The sequence below is a fragment of the Geotrypetes seraphini genome, chromosome 5 (assembly GCF_902459505.1).
Source record: "Geotrypetes seraphini chromosome 5, aGeoSer1.1, whole genome shotgun sequence".
Lineage (NCBI taxonomy): Eukaryota > Metazoa > Chordata > Amphibia > Gymnophiona > Dermophiidae > Geotrypetes > Geotrypetes seraphini.
In genome coordinates this window covers 68,086,349-68,108,875 of record NC_047088.1, presented here as the reverse complement: position 1 = coordinate 68,108,875, position 22,527 = coordinate 68,086,349, and the positions used below count along the sequence as shown (strand labels likewise).

Genomic DNA, 22,527 nt, shown 5'->3' with positions numbered 1-22,527 from the left:
AGTTAGCCAATCACTAGTTAAATTCAGGCCATGGGGATGCATGGTATTAAGTTTATACATCCACCGAAGTTCTTTAATGTTCAGGTTATTTTCATGATTGCCTCCCTCCCACCCAATAGGTACTGTGTCAATAATTCGCCATTTAAGATCAGAGATTTTATGATTCATTAACTGAATTTAACTAGTGATTGGCTAACTGTGAGCATATGAATGTAATTAAGAGCAGTGCAGTAAATGTGTGAAAGGTCAATAGTCAGGGTGTCTATTGGCTAGGTTTGGGTCAGGTGATCAGGGGTTTTGGACTTATTAGCTCTCTGTGAACCGGGGTTTTTTCCTTTCTGGTTCATTAACTATGGATTTAGCCTTCAGCTAATACATAACATGGCTCTGGTAAGCTTTGTAGCAATTTTTTATACTATGTTCTATTTACTAACGACACTGGGTTTGTTAAATATAAATGACTTTATTATCTGTTTTTTTATAGCGTTCTCCTTCCCCGACCCTGATGAAGTAATGAAACGCGTCGGTGGGGAATGAACCAGACCCAGTCTTTAAAATATAAGCTAAGTAATTGCTACTATATGCTATTGTTGCTAAAATTATTAGGCACAAGCATTTTATAAAACTTTATAACTTATTGACAAATATAAAAAGTAAAAAGTAAAAAAGTAAAAAAATATATTTAAAGATAAAATCACACACGATAAGGTTCCTATGAGGACAGCTACCATTCGTTAATCACGGGTGGCATACTGAGGAACGCGATGTGATTTTAGAGTTTAATTTGATTTGAACTCATTTGTTTTGGTGACTAATGAAAGTCCTATACTTTTTCATATTAATTCTTGTGCACTTTGGGATTTGAATTACCAGTAACATGGCACATATTCAAAACACTGTCAATCAAAAAACGTTTAGTTTTTCTGAGGAACAAAGAACTACACTCACTAATAGACCAGTCCTGTATGAGAATACACAAGAAATTACTACATCCTCTTCCTGGAATGAATTAGAAATATTGAATCAGAGATTGATTCGTGCTGAATTACATGCTAACACGTTAGCCCAGTATGTTACATCTACTATGATTCCTAGGGGCTTGCGTATACAGAAAGCCCCTACATTATTTGCTTATGATGCTGGGTTCCTTGATAAATGGTGCGCCATACTAAATAAGTGTAGCATGGACCTCATGTTACTGATTATTGAGCAAACAACTAAACTTGAATCTGAACTTAAAGACAGCATTAATCAGATGTTATCAACTATTAAAAATTCTGGTATCTCTGACACAGAATTCTCTAGACAGGAAGAGGATCAACGTACGTCTTTAGAAACATATAAGAATAAAATTAAACAAACCAAAATAAAGAAGTATAAACGAGACGAAAAGGACTATTCTACTAATAAAGTATACCTTTGGATGTTTAGAGCACCTAATAGTGCAAGCCCTCCACAACCCTACACTGATGGTCAGGGGTCATCTAGCTCAATCTCTGGAAGTGACAGCTCTGGATCTATTCCAGTTTCAAAAAACTACTATCCACAAGGAGGTCGGGGCCGTCAAAGATATCGTGGCAACCGAGGAAGACGGGTAGCGTTTCAGCCACAAGGTCATCAAGGCTATCAAGGCCCCCAGACGCGGTCCCAGAAGCACTTTCAGCCATAATTAATATATCGGACATTCGTATTACCCCTGACTGTGCATCATTATTAGAACTGGGTTTAGGGTTTGTTCCAGCTAAAATATATGACCCTTTTGAAACCCGTTTGGCTTTATATAAATTTTTGCGCAAATTGCATACTCAGCACTATTTCTTGGATAAAGAACCTGCGGTTGATTCTTCTTTGGTAACACGTAAATCAAACTGGCTCCCGCCTCTGCCCCTCCATCCTAATTTAATCACTTGGATGGACTTAGTAATTCACGATGTGGAAATTTTAGAAAAGAATTTTTCTTTCTCTCCTGACAACATCACCAAAAAACAAAGACAAGCACTGATGGAATTACGTAATAATCAGGATATTGTGATATCGCGGGCCGACAAGGGTGGAGCCATTGTACTTCAGTCTCAAATTGATTACTCAAGAGAAGTTACGAAACAAGTAGATGACAACCGTTTCTATAGAAAATTGCGTGAGGATCCTGTCAATGATCTGAAGGTATATATTTCTCAGATAGTGTCGGGCGCCTATAAGAAAAAGATGATTACTATGAAAGAGGCTGCCTTTCTTCGTCCTCCATTCCACAATACTCCACGTATAAGATTTTTACCAAAAATCCACAAATCGTTACATCATCCCCCTGGGCGACCTATCGTATGCATGACTCACTCAGTGCTAGAACCTCTTTCAAAATTTCTAGACCTATTTTTACAGAAAGAAGTGTTGAAAATTAAATCTCATGTTAAAGATAGCACTCACATGATAAATATATTGTCAACGATCCCACAATCATATACCGATGGGATATTGATAACGTTAGATGTCAAGGCGTTATATACCATGATTCCCTCACAAGGTGCTTTAACCTTATTACAGAATATTTTTGAAAATCAAACTTACTGTCAACGGATTTCTTCCTCTTTTTTGATGGAGTTGGCAACCTTGGTTCTCACCAGGAGTTATTTCTGGTGTAATGGGGAATTTTATTTACAGACTCATGGTATTGCGATGGGGGCCTCCCTGGCGCCCTCCGTGGCCACCTTGTACATGGCTCAATTGGAGGAACAACACATCTACACATCCCATTGGTTTCAGAATATTACAGTTTGGAGACGTTATCTGGACGACATCTTCTGCATTTGGAAATCTGACATTCAGACATTCAACGCCTTTCTTGCTTGGTTAAATCAAGTAGACCCAAATATCCAGTTTTCAGCTATTGTCAATCATTATGAAATATCATTTTTGGATATGACCATCTTTAAATTTCAGGGCTCTTTGTTAACAACTATTTTTCGCAAAGCCACCGACAGAAATAGCCTACTTCGCTACCACAGTTTCCATCCGTTACAACTAAAAAACAGTCTACCTCATAGCCAATTTTTACGATTGAGGCGACTATGTTACTCCTTAGCTGAGTATAAAATTCAAGCCAGGATATTGAAAAATCGTTTCAAACAACGTGGATATCCAAGACACATAATAAAACAAGCATATACTCGAGCTAAGTATGCTCATAGACATCAACTTCTTCAATATAAACAGAACCTTGAAGAAGAGAAACTGTTGGTATGTGTACAACAATTCTCCCATCTGGCTTATGATATTAAGAATATTATTCTTTCTCATTGGCACATCATTCGTTTAACCTTGGGACCTGACTGCGAGCCTCCATTATTCGCCTTTAAAAGAGCAAAAAATTTGGGGGAACTTATTGGACATTATAAACACAAACAAGACAGTACCTCTGATGTGATGGGCCACTATAGTTGTGGCCATTGTCAATGGTGCGAATATACCCTAGAAGGGGAAACATGGAGTCATCCACACACAGGTCAAATTTTTACAGCTAAATTCAGAACTACCTGTAAAACTGATCATGTTATTTACATGATTATATGTCCGTGTCCAAAAATCTACATAGGGCGCACGATGAGACCTATGAATATCAGGCTCAATGAGCACAAGTCCCGAGTTAAAACTGGAACTGAAACTGCTCCTTTAGTTCGCCATTGGTCTTTAATGAATCATAAAATCTCTGATCTTAAATGGCGAATTATTGACACAGTACCTATTGGGTGGGAGGGAGGCAATCATGAAAATAACCTGAACATTAAAGAACTTCGGTGGATGTATAAACTTAATACCATGCATCCCCATGGCCTGAATTTAACTAGTGATTGGCTAACTGTGAGCATATGAATGTAATTAAGAGCAGTGCAGTAAATGTGTGAAAGGTCAATAGTCAGGGTGTCTATTGGCTAGGTTTGGGTCAGGTGATCAGGGGTTTTGGACTTATTAGCTCTCTGTGAACCGGGGTTTTTTCCTTTCTGGTTCATTAACTATGGATTTAGCCTTCAGCTAATACATAACATGGCTCTGGTAAGCTTTGTAGCAATTTTTTATACTATGTTCTATTTACTAACGACACTGGGTTTGTTAAATATAAATGACTTTATTATCTGTTTTTTTATAGCGTTCTCCTTCCCCGACCCTGATGAAGTAATGAAACGCGTCGGTGGGGAATGAACCAGACCCAGTCTTTAAAATATAAGCTAAGTAATTGCTACTATATGCTATTGTTGCTAAAATTATTAGGCACAAGCATTTTATAAAACTTTATAACTTATTGACAAATATAAAAAGTAAAAAGTAAAAAAGTAAAAAAATATATTTAAAGATAAAATCACACACGATAAGGTTCCTATGAGGACAGCTACCATTCGTTAATCACGGGTGGCATACTGAGGAACGCGATGTGATTTTAGAGTTTAATTTGATTTGAACTCATTTGTTTTGGTGACTAATGAAAGTCCTATACTTTTTCATATTAATTCTTGTGCACTTTGGGATTTGTCTTTCAACTATAACCATTAGATTGCATGTGCTTCTAGTAAATATTGCAGGCCCATCCCTCCTTTCCTAGGATACCTGGGCTCATTTCTGATGCCTCTGGCAGCAATGATCTAGAAAGGAGAGCTTTGCACACTCCTTTAGTCTACCCATGAGTGGAGCGAGCATATGCAAAATGTATTTTCTTACAATTTAAAAAGCATTTTCAAAATTATTAGCAGCTGCTGCCATCAGACCCAAGGCTAAAGCCTCAAATTGCATCTTTAAAGTCACTCTACCTTCACTAGGGAACAAGTATGTTTAGTTACTTGCACTACCAACAAATTCACCTTACATTACATTAGTGATTTCTATTCCGCCAATAACTTGCAGTTCAAGGCGGATTACAAAAGAAGTTATCTGGCCATTTCCAGAGGAATTGAAGAGTAGAGAGATTTGCTAAAGAGAATTGGGACGAGTCTTGTGGTGTTAGTTTGTTCAAGGATGTCTTGAATAGGATGGTTTTTATTTCTTTTCTAAATGACTTGTAGTCTGTAGTCGTTATCAGTAAATTGGAGAGTTGGTAGTCTAGTTTTGCTGCTTGAATGGCTAGAAGGCTGTCGTACAGTCTGACATCTGATTGGGGGATGAGTGAATGTTTTGTGGGTTCTCCTATGTCTGGTTGAGGTAGTTTAGATTAGGCAGTTGTTTGGGTAGGCTGGGCTGTCTCCGTTTATGGTTTTAAATAATAGGTAGTAGAATATGAATTGTATTCTTGCTTGTATTGGGAGCCAGTGTGAGTCGAGGTATGCTGCCGTGATGTGGTTGTATTTCCTCAGTGAATAGATAAGTCTTAGCGCTGTGTTTTGAACAGTTTGTAATTGTTTTATCATGGTTGTGGGGCAGGGGAGATAGAGTATGTTGCAGTAGTCTAGAACACAGTTCTTCAACCGCCGGTCCGTGGACCGGTGGTGGTCCGCAGAAAATTCCTGCCGGTCCGTGAAGGACCGGCAAGATCAAGGAGCACAGGGCCGGAGAGTTAATGGGGAGCCTCAGACTGTGCTTTCTTCCCTCCCAGCTCTCCTTACAAGCGCAGCGATTCAGAAAGGAAGCCTTGGAGCTTTTGCTGAGTCGGGCCGCCTCTGATGATGCAACTTCCGCTTTCCTCAGAGGCGGTGCGACTCAACAAAGGACCCGAGGCTGTCTTACTGAATCGCAGCGCTGGCAAGTAAGGAGAGTTGCTGGGAGGGGAGAAAGCTGCTAGGCATGGTGAAAAAAAAAAAAAAAAAAAAAAGGGACAGCTGCTACTGGACCTGGAGAGGGAGGATAGATGCTGCAGGGAGGGGAGGAGGGAAAGGAGTCTGGGAAGCTGCTGGGCATTGTGAAAAAGGGATAGCTGCTACTGGACCTGGAGAGGGAGAAGGAGAGATGTGCTGGGAGGGGAGGAGGTAAAGGAGTCTGGGAAGATGATGGGCAAGGGGAAAAAAAGGACAGCTGCTACTGGACCTGGAGGGAGGTAGAAGGAGAAATGCTGCTGAGAGGGGAGGAGGTAAAGGCAAGGGAAAAGAGTTACTGCTGGACAGGGGGAGGAGGGAAGGGAGAAGAAAAAAGGAAGGAAACAGCTTGCAGGGAGTTTAGAGGAGGGGGAAGGGGAGTCAGCAGAGAAATTAAGAGGGACAAAGATGCTAGATCTGGTGTAGGAGAGATAAAAATGAAGAGAACAGTGAAGCTGGAATGAATCGTGTAAAAAAAGGAGAGAGGGGCATAGGCTGGATCAGCGGTCTCAAACACGCGGCCAACGGGCCGCATGTGGCTCTCCAGGTTTTATTTGCGGCCCGCGGTCTGGAGGCGATCATTCTCTTCCTTTTGGAGCAGCAGCCGGCTCGTTCGTTCAAAGCTGCGGGTTGGCGGCTCCTTGCACTATCCACTCATGCATCGGAAGCCTCTCTGATGTCACAACATCAGAGAAGCTTCAGACGCAGGCACAGATCTCGCAAGGAGCCGCCACACGCAGCTTTGAACGAACGAGCCGGCCAGACACGCTGCTGCTTCAGTGGCGTACCAAGGGGGGGGACGGTCCACTGTTCTCCCTAGAGTTTGGCTCATCTAGAGCAGTGGTGCCCAACCTGCTTCCCTTCCCACTGCTGCCATCGGGGATCAGGCCGGCACCGTGTTCTTTGATCTCCCTGCTTCTCTTCCCTGCGGGGCCGACCAACTCTCACGGCCCGACGTCAATTTTGACGTCGAGAGGACGTTCTGGCTAGCCAATCGCTGCCTGGCTGCCCGGAACGTCCTTTCCGACGTTAGAATTGACGTCGGGCAGCGAGAGTTGGTCGGCCCCATGCAGAAGAGAAGCAGGGAAATCTCGGCCTGTTCCCGATAGCGGCAGCAGCCTATTCCGCGGTGACATGGGGGAGGGCAGGAAGGAAGGAAGGAAGAAAGAAAGGAAGGTGGGGTGGGGACAGGGAGACAGAAAAAAAAAAAAGCAAAAAATGGGTCACGGAATCAGAGAAAGACAGACAGAGAAAGAAAGAAAAAGTTTGGGGAGGGAATGAGGTCTGGAGGAAAGGAAGCATACAGGAGGCTGAAAGAAGGGAAGAAGTATTGGATGCATAGTCAGAAGAATAAAGTGCAAACAGAGACTGATGAAATTACCAAACAAAGGTAGGAAAATGATTTTATTTTCAATTTAGTGATTGAAATGTGCCAGCTTTCAGAAAGAAAAAGATATTGAACTTTAAATGTGAGTGCTGCAGAAAAAAATAGAGTACTTGGAGGGCCGCAGAAAAAATAGTTAATGTCTTATTAAAGACATGACAATTTTGCATGAGGTAAAACTCTTTATAGTTTATATATCTTTCCTTTTAACTGTTAAAGGAAAGTTTTATAAACTATAAAGAATTTTACCTCATGCAAAATTGTCATTTCTTTAATAAGACATTAACTATTTTTTCTGCGGCCCTCCAAGTACCTACAAATCCAAAATGTGGCCCCGCAAAGGGTTTGAGTTTGAGACCACTGGGCTGGATGGAAAGGGGAGGGGGGCATAGAAAGAAGACAAATACCATATGGAAGGGGCAGATGCTGGATTGAAGAGACAGAGAGGGCAGATGCTGGAAGGAAGAGAGTGAAAAGAAGATGAAAGCAGAAACCAGAGACAAAAGGTAGAAACAAATAATTTTATTTCTATTTTGCGATTAGAATATATCAGATTTGAAATATATATCCTGCTAGAGCTGGTGTTAGACATAACTGGGGACTGCAAAGTCCAGGCAGTGGCTTAGGACTCTCTCTGACCAGGGAGGCAGTTGCCTTAGTTGCAGTCCCCTAACCCTATTCCTGCTATGTGTGACTGCGGTATTCTATTAGCATGATATTTCTGTGTAGCATTCTGTAATATTTGTTTTATTCAGTTTTCTTGATAGTAAAGGGGATATATGTGAAGGGGAGGGGAGACAGGGGTTTTGTTGATCCTTGCTCTGTATTATTTGTATTTATAAAATGGCAAATTGTACAGAATATTGTTTCTTTTTATACTTTAATAAAATACATTCAGTATACAATCATAACTGAGGCTTGTGCGGATGGGATCAGATGGTTTGCGGGGACTGAGCTCGCGGAGACGGGGCGGAAACGGGTTTTTTAAATTTCAGTCCTAGTAGTTTGCCTGTCCACAAAATAATTTTTTTTTCCCGCCGGTCCATAGGTGTAAAAAGGTTGAAGAACACTGGTCTAGAAGACCCAGGACTAGGGACTGCACCAAGAGCTGGAATTGTTCTGTCGAAGAATTTTCGAACTTGCCTTAAGTTTCTCATGACTGTAAATGATTTTTGTATTGTTTTGATTTGTGGTTGCATGGTACAGCATCAGTCTATTGTCATTCCTAGAAGTTTTAGAGTGGGTTGTATAGGGTATGTGATCGAGTTTACTACTAGATTTGTTATAGTTGGGGGTTTTTTATTTGAGGAGAATGAATTTTGTCTTGTCTGGGTTCAGTTTCAGTTTGTGATTATTCATCCATGTTGCAACTGTTTCAAGTGTCCTGTGTAGTGTGTCTGTCATGGCGGACATTGGTTAGTCAAAAGGAAGGAGAATGGTGATGTCATCTACATAGCTATAGGAGGTTAAGCCTAATTTGTCCAGGCAAGTGCCGAGGGATACAACGTAGAGATTGAAGAGAGTTGGGGATAGTGGAGATCCTTGGGGTACACCGCAAGAGTTGGACCATGGTTCTGATTTTTCTTTGTTCAACTCGACTCTGTAGGTTCTGGATTTTAGGAAGCCTTGAAACCATGTGCGAACCTTGTCTGTTATTCCTATTGTTTCTAGTATTTGTAGTAGGATGTTGTGGTCCACCAGGTCAAATGCTGCGGTGAGATCCAGCTGTATAATCAGCATTTTTCTGCCTATGCTGAGGTGTTATCTAGCTGTGTCCTGGAGGGAACATAGTAGTGTCTCTGTGCTGTAGTTGGTTCTGAAACCCGACTGTGTAGGATGAAGTATGTTGTGGTCTTCTAGGTAGTTGGTGAGGAGTTTGGCTACCAGGCCTTCCATTAGTTTGACATAGAGTGGTATTGAGGCTATGGGTCTGTAGTTGGATGGTTGGTCTGTTAGGATCGGTGTGACAAACGATTTCGCTGAGGTCTTGCGGGAAAAGGCAATCTGTGAGCATGGTTTGCACCCATTGTAAGAGGAGAGCGCGGAATTTGGTACTGGAGGATTTTAATAGGTATGGAGGGCAGTGGTTGAGATCGCAAGTTGCGTGGCTGTATTTTTTGTAGAGTTTGTTAAGGTCAGACCATTGTATTGTGGGGAAGTGGGACCAGGTTCTGTCTGCTGCTGCTGAATCTTTTTCAGGGGGGGGGGGGGCAAATAACTGCTGGACATCAGGGACTGCTGGACATCAGGCGCCATCGGGTAAAATGTTGTCATAGCTTTGGTGACCCTCAGAGGTGCCATCTGGCACCTCCCAGGGCACAGTCAGAATCATGGTGATATCCAGATGTGAAGGAAAAAGTGTGGACTGGGTCTTAGAATTGCTCATAAATGAAATATGAGCTGTGGAAGTCTGCAGGGGTTCCAAATGTAGTTCCCACAAAAATATACTTCCATCCAATCTGGTTTATAAAGTCGGAACACTGTCAGGTCCTCTCCCTGGTCTAATGCTGCCAGACTCCCAGCTGGTAGCACCTGAAACACAGAATCCTCTAAACATGAGGATTCACTCTGAGGGAGCAAAAGTCAATGACCCCACCCCCCAGTCATTTTATTTTTTTCCCCCAAAATATTTTTATTAATTTTATATGATAATTAACAGGATATGAGAAACACAGATTATCTAAGATAAAGCAAAAAACAAAAACAATCCTACTGTACAAATCATGGATGGTATATACAGAACAAAACAAAACCAAGCTAAACAATACATACATTTCCATCCAATCTGGTTTATAAAGTCGGAACACTGTCAGGTCCTCTCCCTGGTATATACAAGTTGAGGTATATCCACCACCTCACTCTAATGTGCACAGTCAAGAAAGACAGGCGCATGCAACAAAAGACGTCAATGAAGCAGCTATGTCAAAGAATTTCCTGAGGATCACACCCACATGAAAGTCTTGCATATACTTTAACACTACATCACCTTCACTGGGGAGAGAGGTGCACTTAAGACACCTGTGCCAACAAAGAATCCACCCTGCGCTAACCCAAAAGCTTCCGACAATCCTGTGCCAGAGGATACAAGCATGACATAGCTCTAGCAATTTTCAGAGCACCCTCCAGAGAGTCAAACTGCTCCAAGACCAGAACGCTCATATCAAGATGGCAGGGAAAGGTAGCAGACTGCTAACGCACACCACAAAGCCAGAAGGAAGAAGTGGATGGAGTTGGCTGAGTGACTAATTTCAATTCCTGTAAAGACTCAAAAATAAGGTCTGGCAGAGTCACAAACTTAAAGAAGCACAGGTCAGTAGGCTTATCCCCACATTCCAAACTCCAAAAACAACAATTTAGGATTTTTCAGGAGGGGGAACATTAAGAAATAATCAAACCGCACTTTTCCAACCTCCCCCAAATCCTCTCACAGGCTGTCAGCCTGTGTACTTATTGTGCTGAATAAGAAAATTGTGCTGGATAACAAAAAGTTCACTATCACTATGCTGGGAATGCTTCAGCAAAGCTGATCTTGTTGGACTGCCAGTCAGACTCCAATGCCCAACTCCTCCACCCCTGCAGACCAACAGATGCGCACTGAGACGGACAGAGGCATGAAGACACACCTGGCACCTTGTGAGACAAGCAATCTACACAGGCTGCTTCACGGCCTTCTATTGCGTTGCTGATGTCATCAACATGGCAGAGAAACGCCCAGGAGATAAAAGGCTGTTAAGCAGCCTGTGTAGATTGCTGCCGATGCTGTTATAAGATATTCCTGTCCGGCGACTAGGGCTTATATTAAAACCTACCCCAAAAATCATGCTAGGGCTTATTTTTGGGGTAGATCTTATTTTTGGGGATAGATTGTAGGTGTCACCAAGAGGCTGATCCCACTAGCAGCAGATTTCCGTTGTGCGAGTCTGCGTTTTCTCCCAGGCAGAAATCCCACCCAAGTGGACCTCCATGTACTGAGCCTCCAAAGAACAATAACCAAAAATACCCAAAAATATTAAAACCGCAGAGCAGGACCAAACATGCTTCTGAACATCTGACTTGCAGAAAAAGCAAGGGGACAGAAGCAGCTCTCTAATAAGGAGGTGGAGTTGGAAACCATGATTTGACAGTTTTCTGCAAGCAACTTGCTGGTTCAGATACAAGACCCTAGCGCTCAAGACAACTAGACACACTGGACTAGAACGTTTACTAATGCTTTTAGGTTGGAATAAGCTGGAGCTTGTTCTTTCAGGTGTGGCCCCACATTACAGAACATTTTTTAAAAATAATTCAAGTGACCTCAATACAGGCAACATGGCCATTTGAAAGGGCAGAATTACTGCCATTTGATTTCTAGATTGGCTGCTAGGTATACCACAGTATGCCTTTTTTGCGATTTTGCATTGCTTAATTCTTTTTACACTACTTTGTACTCTGGATAATATTCTAAATACAGTGCGCTTGTGGAAACACCAAATTTTAGAGCAGACATTTTCATAAGACTTTACTCTTTTTCCTTATTAATCTTCTCCAGGGGACATTGAAGAACTAGCTACATTGGGTGAATCAATTAATAAAAGAAGTTAATAACGCTCAGTAAATAAACAGTAGGCCTTAACACCTTTAAATCCATTTTAGCACTTGTATATCGTTAGTTATTTCAAGCCTCGTTTTCATGTAATGTCAAGCTAAATCTAGGCCCCAGACGTTTGTTTAGGACAAGCAGTGACGTACGTAGAACTCGGTGGAAAAAAAAAAAACCAAGCACGTGCCCTTGTTTTTCCCAACAGAAATCCATAAAACGCAACCCGACACTCGTCCATCACCAAACTAAAAGGGACTGGCCTCATCTAAAGGGCACCTGGGAAAGCGAGTTTAAGCACTGCTTCATTCCACCCTCGGCTATGCGCCTCCCTCAAACACTACACTGTCTATCCCAAAAGGCTACTTGCCAGAGGAGCTTGACTGGAAAATACAATCCTGGAAACTCCCATAAACGCTCAATTCCCCATACACAGTTTAAAGACTTCATTTCCCGGTGTACCTAGCGGGTGCAGCCTCACAAAGCCTGGCTACTTGTGTATTTTCCTATCCTGCATGGCCACGCGTTTTCGCGGATGAATTCGCCCTCTTACCTTCACTCTCCAGCCCAAAACCGCCACTCATAACCGTTACTCACCAGGTCTCCTGGTTGCTGAATTTCTTAGTTACTACCTTGCCCAGTTCTGACCCGAGCCGGTCTGCAATCTTCTGCGAGAGATCCTGGTGAGAGCTACCGCTGAAGATCTTTATGTTCGGCATCACCACTCCCAAACGAATAGATGAAGATATTAAAATTAAAGATAAGAATAAAATTAAAACAGCTAAAACCAATACCCCCGTACCTTCCGTCACGAAATAAGCTACAGCAACCTTACTCCCACAAAAACAGATTTTCCCCGCTGGGGAAAAAATAACGGTCCCAGCAACTACGTCCCTGAGCACAAGCAACTAAAGCGCCTCAAGCTACTACGCCACCATCTTCCCCCTCCCTTTCCCGCCGGCCGCACAGCTTTTAAGCTAGTGTTTACCTAGTCTGCTTGGCTTTCAGGGTGGGACACTTGTGTCGTCCTTTATTTAAAAGCGAATTGGTTGGTTATCACAATCCTCTGTTAGGCGCGTTATCCTCCTATTGGGTGATGTGGAAGACGGCCTGCAAAGAAGGTAGGTTGTAAGTTTGCCGGCGAAAGGCGAGGTTTAAGGCTAGTCTTTGGGATGAATAAGGAAAGGGAAGCACGTGGCAGTGGTAGCGTGGAGCAATATTGGCAAAACCATGGTTTTCTCGCTCAGTTGGGCTGCTTTCAAAAGTTGGTTTCATTTTTTTGGGCTGGTTTCTGATTTTTGTCGCTATAATTTGGACTAAATGAAATTTTTTAATTAAATTATCGGCAGTCAATAGTAGTTCATTCTTTATTTGATTTGACTCAGTTATTCTAGTGCAATAAATGTATCATTCTGGATGGACAGGTAATAATATCCTCATACTTGCATGCCGTGCAGAAGGAATCAATTCAAGCTTTTGAATCCCTACAAATTCACTAGAGGGCAGTGGTGTAGAGAGGGTAGGAGGTGCCCTCCTCATTGACCCCCCTGCCCCTCATGCCACTCACACCCTCCCTTTCCCCTATCTAAAACTTCACCAGCAAGAACAGCTTCTCTGGCCTACTGCTCACCAGCATTGGTAGCCAAAAAAGCAAACTGTATGCTAGGAATTATTAAAAAAGAGATGGTTAACAAGACTAAAAATGTTATAATGTCCCTGTATCGCTCCATGGTTAAAGTGACCGGGACAGTTCTGTTTTTGGATCCCCTGTCCGTTGTACCCACACACAACTTCGGGATACCAAAATGTCCTGTTTTCATGGACAGCATCCCGAAGCTGTGCACGGGGGACAACGAGACAGGCGATTGCTTCCCGTCCCTCCCTGCCTCGCAAAAAAAAAAAAAAAAAAAGCAAACCTCCCTCCAGGCCCAATTTAAAACCCCTCCCAGTCCACTGCTGCTATCCTTACATCCCTGCTGCTGCTAATCGCTACCCAGAAGCCTTCTTCCCAACGTCAATTCTGACATCGGAGAGGACGTTCCGAGCCAGCCAGGCAGCAGTTTTTGATGGAGTGAAAAATCGATCCACTTGTATCTGTTCTACGCCACTCAGGATTTTGTAGACTTCAATCATATCTCCCCTCAGCTGTCTCTTTTCCAAGCTGAAGAGCCCTAACCATTTTAGTCTTTCCTCATACGAGAGGAGTTCCATCCCCTTTTACCATCTTGGTCACTCTTCTTTGAACCTTTTCTAGCGCCATTATATCTTTCTTGAGATAAAGAGACCAGAATTGAATGCAATACTCCAGATGAGGTTGCATCATGGAGCCATACAGGGGCATTATAACATTCTTAGTCTTTTTAACCATCACTTTTTAAATAATTCCTAGCATCCTGTTTGCTTTTTAGGCCGCTGCCGCACATTGGACGGAAGGTTTCATTGTATTGTCTGCTTTGATACCCAGATCCTTTTTTTGGGAGCTAATCCCCAAGGTGGACCCTAGCATCTGGTAACTGCGATTCAGGTTATTCTTCCCAATGTGCATCACTTTGCATTTGTCCACATTAAATTTCAACTGCCATTTGAACACCAGTCTTCCAATTTCCTAAGGTCAATCTGCAATTTTTCACAATCCGCATGCGTTTTAACAATTTTGAACAGTTTAGTGTCATCTGCAAATTTAGTCACCTCACTCTTCATTCCAATTTCCAGATCATTTATAAATAAGTTAAATAGCACCTGTCTTAGTACAGACCCTTGTGGCACTCCACTGTTTACTCTCCTCAATTGAGAAAAAGGAACATTTAACCCTAACCACTGTTTTCTATCCAATAACTAATTCCTGCGCATTGTCACCAGGCTGAATCATGCCCCAAAGAGGGAGGTAGCCGAAAGCCCAGAGCACAAGGTGCTGACTGAGTGGTTAATCATGTCCCCTTGGAGTGATGAAAACACCTGGATAGTTCAAACTTAAGTCACTTTATTTCTTCAGGGACTCAAATATTTCAATAGTTCAAAGTAAACATTGCTGGAATTCTTCTTTTCAAATAAACACAGTACTTTTGCCCAAAAGTTCGCTTTGCAAACAGGCTATTATAATTTCTCAGTGTTGAACTCACACTTCACAAATTTCATAAGAAAACATAGCTTCTAAAATACTCTCCAAAATGGCCTCCCTTAGGCCTGTGCCTACCCGGAGGCAGGTATTCTTGTAGCTCTGCTCCCCTGGACAACAAAATAAATGTCTCTCACACCAGGGTACTCTTGCAGCTTAGAACTACCATTTTCTGGCTCAAAACATTTCAAACATTTTCAAAATCAAAATCCTCTTTGGCAGTGTCAGGCTGGATTTGCTTCTGAGCTCTTCTGACAGCAGAGCTCAGGGCAGGAAGGGACCTCCTCCCACAGCGATCGTTGGTTGTGGTCCCTCCCCAATAGGACCCACAATCCAGCAAAATAAAAAATATTCAAAAAACTCACTGCCAGGGCTGTGCAGCACTCCTGACACAGTCTTAAACTGTTGCAAAAACGGATCATTAAACCTTCAGTATTTTAAGTAAACTTTCTTTTTTACAGTTTACTAAGGCAGCCAGCCCCTAGCTCAGCAGTACTTTAGCCCACAGTTCTAGCTACTAGGCCTTCTTACTGGTTTACAAACAAGAAGGAAAGAAAAACCTTCAGCAAAGCTATTTCACTCCTTTCAGTTTCCATGGAATAAATGTCATTTCCTGAATCTCCTTCATAATAGTCCATGGCCTCTTCTGAGTCTAAGCTCGCTATATTCACAGCAGTTTCATCAGACTCCTCATTTAGCATTTCAAAGTCACTATAAGTAGCTCTAACCTGTACCTTTGGCTGCAGTATACTGCTTTTGGCTCTTGTAATTGATCTGATTTCCTCATAAGACTTCCTCTCCAGCTTGGGTTGGTTCGGTGGCTGCCTGCCTTGTGAGCACTGCTGCTGGCCCTTATAAGCATCCTGATAAACTGCAGGTGTGGCTTCTTCCTAGCTAAAGTAGAGACTAGAATGTTCTTGTTGTTGCCTTGAACTGGGTCCCCCTTGAATGTTGTGAGTTACCCCATAAACATTCCCCTAGGAACAATAGTCCCAGCACTATTGTTCCCCATTCCATAATCTCTAAGTGAAAACTTGAGTATTCTGCTGCTCCTTACTGAACCTTCCTTGACTGGTTCTGGTTCTGGGCTGAGGTGTTGGTAGTGTATTTTCATTTTGGGTCTGCATTTTCCTTTCCCTAGCACTTGGTACATGCATTTTCCTACTACCCTTCTCAGTCATAGGGTCCACCCTGTGACAGCGTGCATGTCTGCAATGGGTGCAACAGATGATGGATGAGAGGATGGAATCATGGATGGTTCTTCCATCTGAGTTTGCAGACTGCCACAGAAGACAATTTGAAATCTTTTTCAAAATGGTTTAATTATTTGGACCCCCAGATCCATTTTACCTTAAAATATGAGCTTCAGCGGATTGAATTCTTGGATTTATTGATCATAAAAGATCAGGATTAACTCAAAACCATCCTCTACCGTAAACCGGTAGAAAAAAATACTCTTGCAATTTCATAGCCCATCATCCATATAAGTTAAAATCTAATCTGCCGGTAAGGCAATTCCTTAGATTAAGTAGAGTGTGTTCTGAGGAGGAGGATTTTTGAGATAGTCCAAGACTCTTGAAAATTGAATTGCGCAACAGGGTTATCCAAAAAAGTGTATCCAGAAGGCATTTCTGTGGGCCAAATTTGCCAATCGGGACCTCCTACTTCAGGAACAATCACAAAATGTGGAAGACAAGTTAGTGTGTGTACGTTCATATTATGACCACTCTAAGTATGGGTACAGAGTATGAAGAAACATTGGCATATACTGCAAATGACATCAGATGTTTTTGGAGAATTTCCAACCATTGCCTATAATAGGGGTAAAAACCTGGGAGAGCGTCTATCAAAATATAGATATAGGCGTGAAGAAAATCACCATGATACAATAGGCAAACATAGTAGTTGTGCAAACTGTCAGTAGTGTGAATCAACCATTGAAGGCTTAGAATGAACTCCAGCAAACGGGAGAATGACATCATAATTTCTAAAACTCATACTGCATATAAATCATTTAATATAGTGTATGTCATTACATACCTGTGCGGCCTGATATAGGTAAGAAGTAGTCGTCCGATACACATAAGGTTGAATGAACACAAGTCCAGAATTATGAATGAAGTTCTGCAGGCTCCACTGGTCCAACATTGGCTGGAAGCGCAGCATACAATTCAGGAATTGAGGTGGAGAATTATTGATCAGATTGAAGTAAGGGGTGGGAGGGTGGCAATTATGAAAAAAAGATTAAATTTCAAAGAACAAATGATGGATCTTTACCCTTAATACTGTTACTCCAAGGGACCTCAATATGGAGATAGAATGGATGTCTTTATTCAGAACTTCCTGTTCGCTGTCGTCATTGGTGAATTTCAACTGAGAGGATATTTAAATGATTAGGTAGATGCCGCAGCCATCTTTGAACCAAAGACTGAGTCAGGATGGTGTGTGGTAGCAATGAAGAGGTATGATTTTTTCAAGATTAAATAGCAATAATTTTTACAAGGATTGCTTGTAATCTTCATTGATCTGTTTATATATCAACTGCAGGGGACTGTTCTTGATAAAGCTTATGGCGAAATGTTGACCAGTCCCTTCCCAGCACAGACAAATAATCAAAAACGAAAGTTAAAGCTGGCAGTGCAGCGGCTCTAAAACCTAAGTAAAATTAAAGTAAATTATTGAATGTGTATGGCTATGAAAGGTTGGTGAAAGTTTTTATGCACATCAAGCACTTAAAAAAAATGTATATTAAAAAGCAGATTTAATGATGATACAAATGCCAGAGAGAGTATCACACAGCCGTGTTCAAGTAATAACAGGCTGGTGGAGGCATTTCTGAAGAATCTGCAAAAAAATATATTGTTACCTAAAACTCGGGGTTTCATATTGTGGCCGGGCCCAGCTTTTGGCTAGCAAAAGACCCGGCTCAGACCGCAGGCAAGATTTTGGATGCCTTTGATTTGGTTGGTGAAAAGAAAAACACGGAAATTTTTCTGGATTCAGTTCAAAATAAGGTTTACACTTTATTTGTCCACAAGAAAACAAAACCAAAAATATCAGACTTAAATCCAGTGATAAGTTCAATGCAGTTCAGTCTTCACTGCCACCTGGGTAAAGCATCCTTTATTGTACTTCATTTCAAAGTTCATTGCAATTAGGCTTCATTTGCCTCTAATACTAATGTCCAAATAATATTATAGTCTCTGTTGGGACTCTTACCCGCAGGTAGCTAGGTTTCCTCTTGGGCTCTGCTGGCTTACTCCCCTCCCTCCAGGCAATGCCTGCTCTATTATAGTATAGCCAGTTCCAGTGGCGTACCTAGGGTATGTGGCACCCGGGGCGCATCATTTTTTGACACCCCCCCCCATGTAAAAAAAATTTTTTTTTTTTTTGAAGGTCTGCACCCCCCCCCCATGTAAAAAATTTTTTTTTTTTTTTGAAGGTCTGCACCCCCCCCCGAAGGCCTGTCCCCCCTTGAAGGATGCCTGCCTGCCTGCCTGTCACCCCCTCCCCCTTGAAAGCCTGCTTGCCTGCCCGCCCGCCCCACCCTGAAGGCCTGATGCCCCGACCCACCCCGAAGGACCGTTCGCCCCCCTGGCCTCCCCGCACCACCTATGAACAGCCGCAGCAGGATCGCGAAGTCAGCGTCAGCGATCCCTGCGCTGCTTCCTGCGCCACGGTCCCGCCCCTCCTCTGACGTCAGGGGAGGGGCGGGATCGCGGCGCAGGAAGCAGCGCAGGGATCGCTGACGCTGACTTCGCTATCCTGCTGCGGCTGTTCATAGGTGGTGCGGGGAGGCCAGGGGGGCGAACGGTCCTTCGGGGGTGGCGGGGGACTGAACGGCAAGGCCGGGAACACCCCCTTAGGGCTGGTACCCGGGGCGGCCCGCCCCCCCCGCCCCCCCCCTAGGAACGCCACTGGCCAGTTCCAATAATAAAGAAAAACAGTTCTCATTGGCTTTTAACTTCTCAGCTTTCACTGCTTGCCTTTCTTGGGACCTCTTCAGTTCTGCCCCAAGCAGTGGGGGTGGAAACAAACAACTCTTCCTGTGCATATAGCTGTTCTATGCCCCACCCAAGTTTCCAAGCACCTCTTGCTACTGCACAGCAGTTTAAAAAATTTGTTCAGGGAATGGCTAATTCTCCTAGCACTTGTGCTTGGTCCCTGTTTCTTGTCAGCACTCTGTAGCCCTCCCCCAGCACATACAAGTTCCTAGCTCATTTAATATTCTAGCTGGAGAAACGTTTGCAAAGAGCAGTGCTGGTGAGCAGTTTCATTACAGCTTCATGCCTTCTTCTGGCAAATTTATATTCTGGGATATTGGTGTGGCTCTCCCAGCCCATACTGCTGGTATCACAATCATGCTCAGCTATTTCCACGCTTTCTTCATTTACATTTTCCCATTCTCCTCCCCCTTCAGGGTTGTCAGATGAGCTGGCTGGCTAAGCTTCCCTTTCCCCCTCTGTAGCATAACTTTGCCTTTCCCTTACAAAACTTTCTGCAAGGTCCCAGTACTTAGCTGCTGGTGGCAGTTCTGTTTGTCCTTCTTTGGATGGCAAAAAGTTGTCTTCCTTCCTCTGGGGAGGGAATGTCCAGTGTGGGAGCTGTGGACTGAGCTCAAATCCCCCTTCCAGCCTCAGCTGGGGTTAATTTGCTTCATGTCTGAAGGCTTATGTGCTTGCAGTTTTCCAAGTGTAGCCCCGCCCCCTTCTGGGTTGATTCTCTGTTTCACCGCTTGGTTTTGCAGGAAAACCTCTCTGCTCTTGGAAAAGGAATAATGGCAATTAGACTGTGGTTTGGGAGCCCTCCCTACTGGGTTTCCTGGGATGGCTCTCTTGTTTTAACCCTGCTTGTTTTACTCTGCCTAAAACCCTATTCTTTGGCTTCTGAACTGGCTTAACTGTAGGGATTAAGGGTTTTAGAGCCTGGTTTTTCCTCATAGTACACTGCTAGGTTGTTGTTTGCATTATCACTCTGTAGCAGTTTATAATGATAGTTGGAAGCTACATTAGGGATACTTGATAAGTTTGAGGTTGGACATTTTGTGCAAGACGTCCACAAACCCAGCAGGAAAAATGTCAATTTTTAAAGCTGCCAAGCATCTATCTTTTATTTTTGAAAATGAACTAGGTATAAGTTTTAGTCCTTAGGACATCTACCTTTTTTGCCCATTTTCAAAAATAAAAACAGCCATGTATCCACCAAATCACCATTTTGAGCTAATCAGGGCCTTCGGCCCCTCCCTCTGCATCCCAAGATGCATTGGGAGGGGAAGCCCCATTATTTGCAGCATGTGGCCCTGTAGATAGGAGGGAGTGAGCTTCCCTCCTGCTGTTTGCTCTTCCGAAGGTATAGGGGGTTCTGGGAATGTGGGAGCGAGGCCCAGGGATGTTGCGGGGATGGAGATGTTAGGGAAGGTACGGGATGTCATCGGGATATCAAGGGGATATCGGGGTTGTCAGGGGGAAGGGTGTAGGGCTCTGTGGCTCAGCTGATCCTGGTAGGGAGAATCCCCATCAGCCGAGCCACCAGGAATCCCCAAAAATGGCTCAGCTGATGGGGATTCCTCTGCTACGATCAGCTGATGGGAAGCCTATGGGCTTTTGTGGGGGTTTTTTCACTCTTTGGGTGGTGGGAGGGGTTCGTGAACACTGGGGGAGTAAAGGGGGGAGATCATGCCTTAAATCTTCCAGTGGTTTTCTTGTCAGTTTGGGCACCTTTATGAAACTTAGACGCAACTCAAACGGGTCTAACTGCTGGCGTCTAAATTCCCTTTAGGAAAGCTTTGATTATAATTGGGGTATGTCCAGGTTGAAGCTTGCCCAATTCCTGCCCATAACACACATCGTAACATGCCCCTTTGCTCTCTGGACGCAGAGCAGCTTAGAAGTGCTGCTGCAGATCTAGAAAGTTAATTTTGGTTATTGGCACTTGGACGTCCCTGCTATTACAACGTCCAAGTGCTGACATGCTGGTTTTTGGATGTTTTAAAGTTTTGATTATTAGCCCCTTAGACTATAAGTGGTATGTAAATACTAAAATAATATAAATAAAATGCCATCATAGACCTGAATGCTGAGGCAGATGGATAGCTTTTCTTCAGCAGTAAGGCAATTGCGATGGATTTAATCTTTTTTTTTTTTTTTTTTCGGCCATGGGAGGCAGCAATTCTAGGGTTGCTAGAGAAGCCTTGTCCAGTGGACAGAGAACTAGACCTCTATTTTAAGTACTACACTGAATAAAAAGTGCTGTGAATTCAGAGGAAGTGTATGAATGAACAAACAAACTGGAATGTGATTTTATTCATTGCTTCTGTGTTTCCCCGAAAATAAGACACTGTCTTATATTAATTTTGGGCCCCAAAAAGGCACCAGGTCTTATTTTCGGGGAGGTCTTATTTTTTTCCATGTACAATAATTATCTCTCCCTTTCTCTCCTCCGCCCCAATTCTTCCACTTTCCTTTCTCTCCCCCAAAAGTGCAGCATCTTTCCTCCCCTTGTGCAGTATCTTTCCTCCCCTTGTGCAGTATCTTTCTATCCCTCCCCCATCCCCCTGTGCAGCAGAACCCTTGTAGCCTATATCTCTCCCTCCCCTTGTGCAGCAGAACCCTTGCAGCTTCTATCCCTCCCTCCTTCCCATCCCTTGTGCAACTGAATCCTTGCAGCTTATATCCCTCCCTTCCTCCCATCCCCCCGTGGAGCATTTTGTAATATTTTTCCATCCCCCCCCCGCCACTGCCACGCATCCCCCTTTCCTGTTGACCCTTCCATCTCTCCCACCCATCCGAACCCCGACCGCGAGACCAAAATACAGTACCTTATAACAAACCGCATCGTCAGCAGCACAGGGCCCATCTCAGCTTTCTCATGCCAGGGCATTCCTCTGCCACATTGCTGCCACCAGGGACTAAGGCTTATTTTTGGGGGTAGGGTTTATATTAAGACCTACTCCGAAAATCATGCTAGGTCTTATTTTTGGGGAAACACAGTATTAAACATCATGGAGCAAAGGAAATTCTGAGTTATTATTGATGTAATTGTGGAGTCTTATCTCTGGGCTAATGGGCTGTTAGTGTAAACAGAGAAAGCAATATGTGTATCTAATCCTTCTCGAGGCTGTATTTAGAGCAGATGTTTTACAGGAAACCACCAGAGGGTGCTGGAGGCTAAAGATTAAATACTGTATATTCATATTACTGTGTACAGTAGTGTATATGTAGGGACCAAGAATAAAAATGCCAGTGATGCCAAGTTACATAGTTCCAAGCTGGAGACTTTTTGGCCAGACCTGGCTTTGAGCTTACATCCCCAAACAGTGTGGGATTTGTAGTGTCTGATGTTACCCATTGAAATCAGTGGTGTAATGTTCATAATGCACCAGGATGGGGTAATCAGACTTCCAGAACTGTCACAAAATCTCCAGCCTGGAACTGGATTATTTGGTATCTCTGAAATATTTACTATTTGCTGATCAGTCATTGTATATGGTACTGGTAATTATTGCAAGCTAAAATACAAAAAGACATCATCAGGAAATATTGTACAGTAGCATAATGTATTGCTAATGGGAAGACCACAATATTGCAGCAATATGTGCCTTATTTGGTGGCCAGGGCCAAGGCTGGTGAAGGTAAATCCTTATGGATTCAACAGTAGAGCCCCTTGGTGAACTTCAGCTTGA

The 22,527-nt window shown here is 43.1% G+C and overlaps 1 protein-coding gene across 4 annotated transcripts in view; it reads right to left on the bottom strand.

Moving 5' to 3' along the window:
• The window catches only part of PRPS1 (phosphoribosyl pyrophosphate synthetase 1), a 102,645-nt gene extending 84,946 nt beyond the window's left edge, over positions 1 to 17,699 (bottom strand). The window contains exons 1-2 of one of the 4 annotated variants that reach the window (XM_033945333.1): positions 15,581 to 15,639; positions 12,720 to 12,841 (exon numbers count right to left, since the gene is read on the bottom strand). Coding sequence is in view for 3 of the 4 variants with exons in the window: in XM_033945328.1 (XP_033801219.1) it covers positions 12,329 to 12,450 (122 nt within the window). In the remaining variant the exon portion in view is untranslated. The other 3 variants (XM_033945330.1, XM_033945329.1, XM_033945328.1) reach the window with 3 other exon arrangements.
• Between the last annotated feature and the right edge of the window lie 4,828 nt (positions 17,700 to 22,527).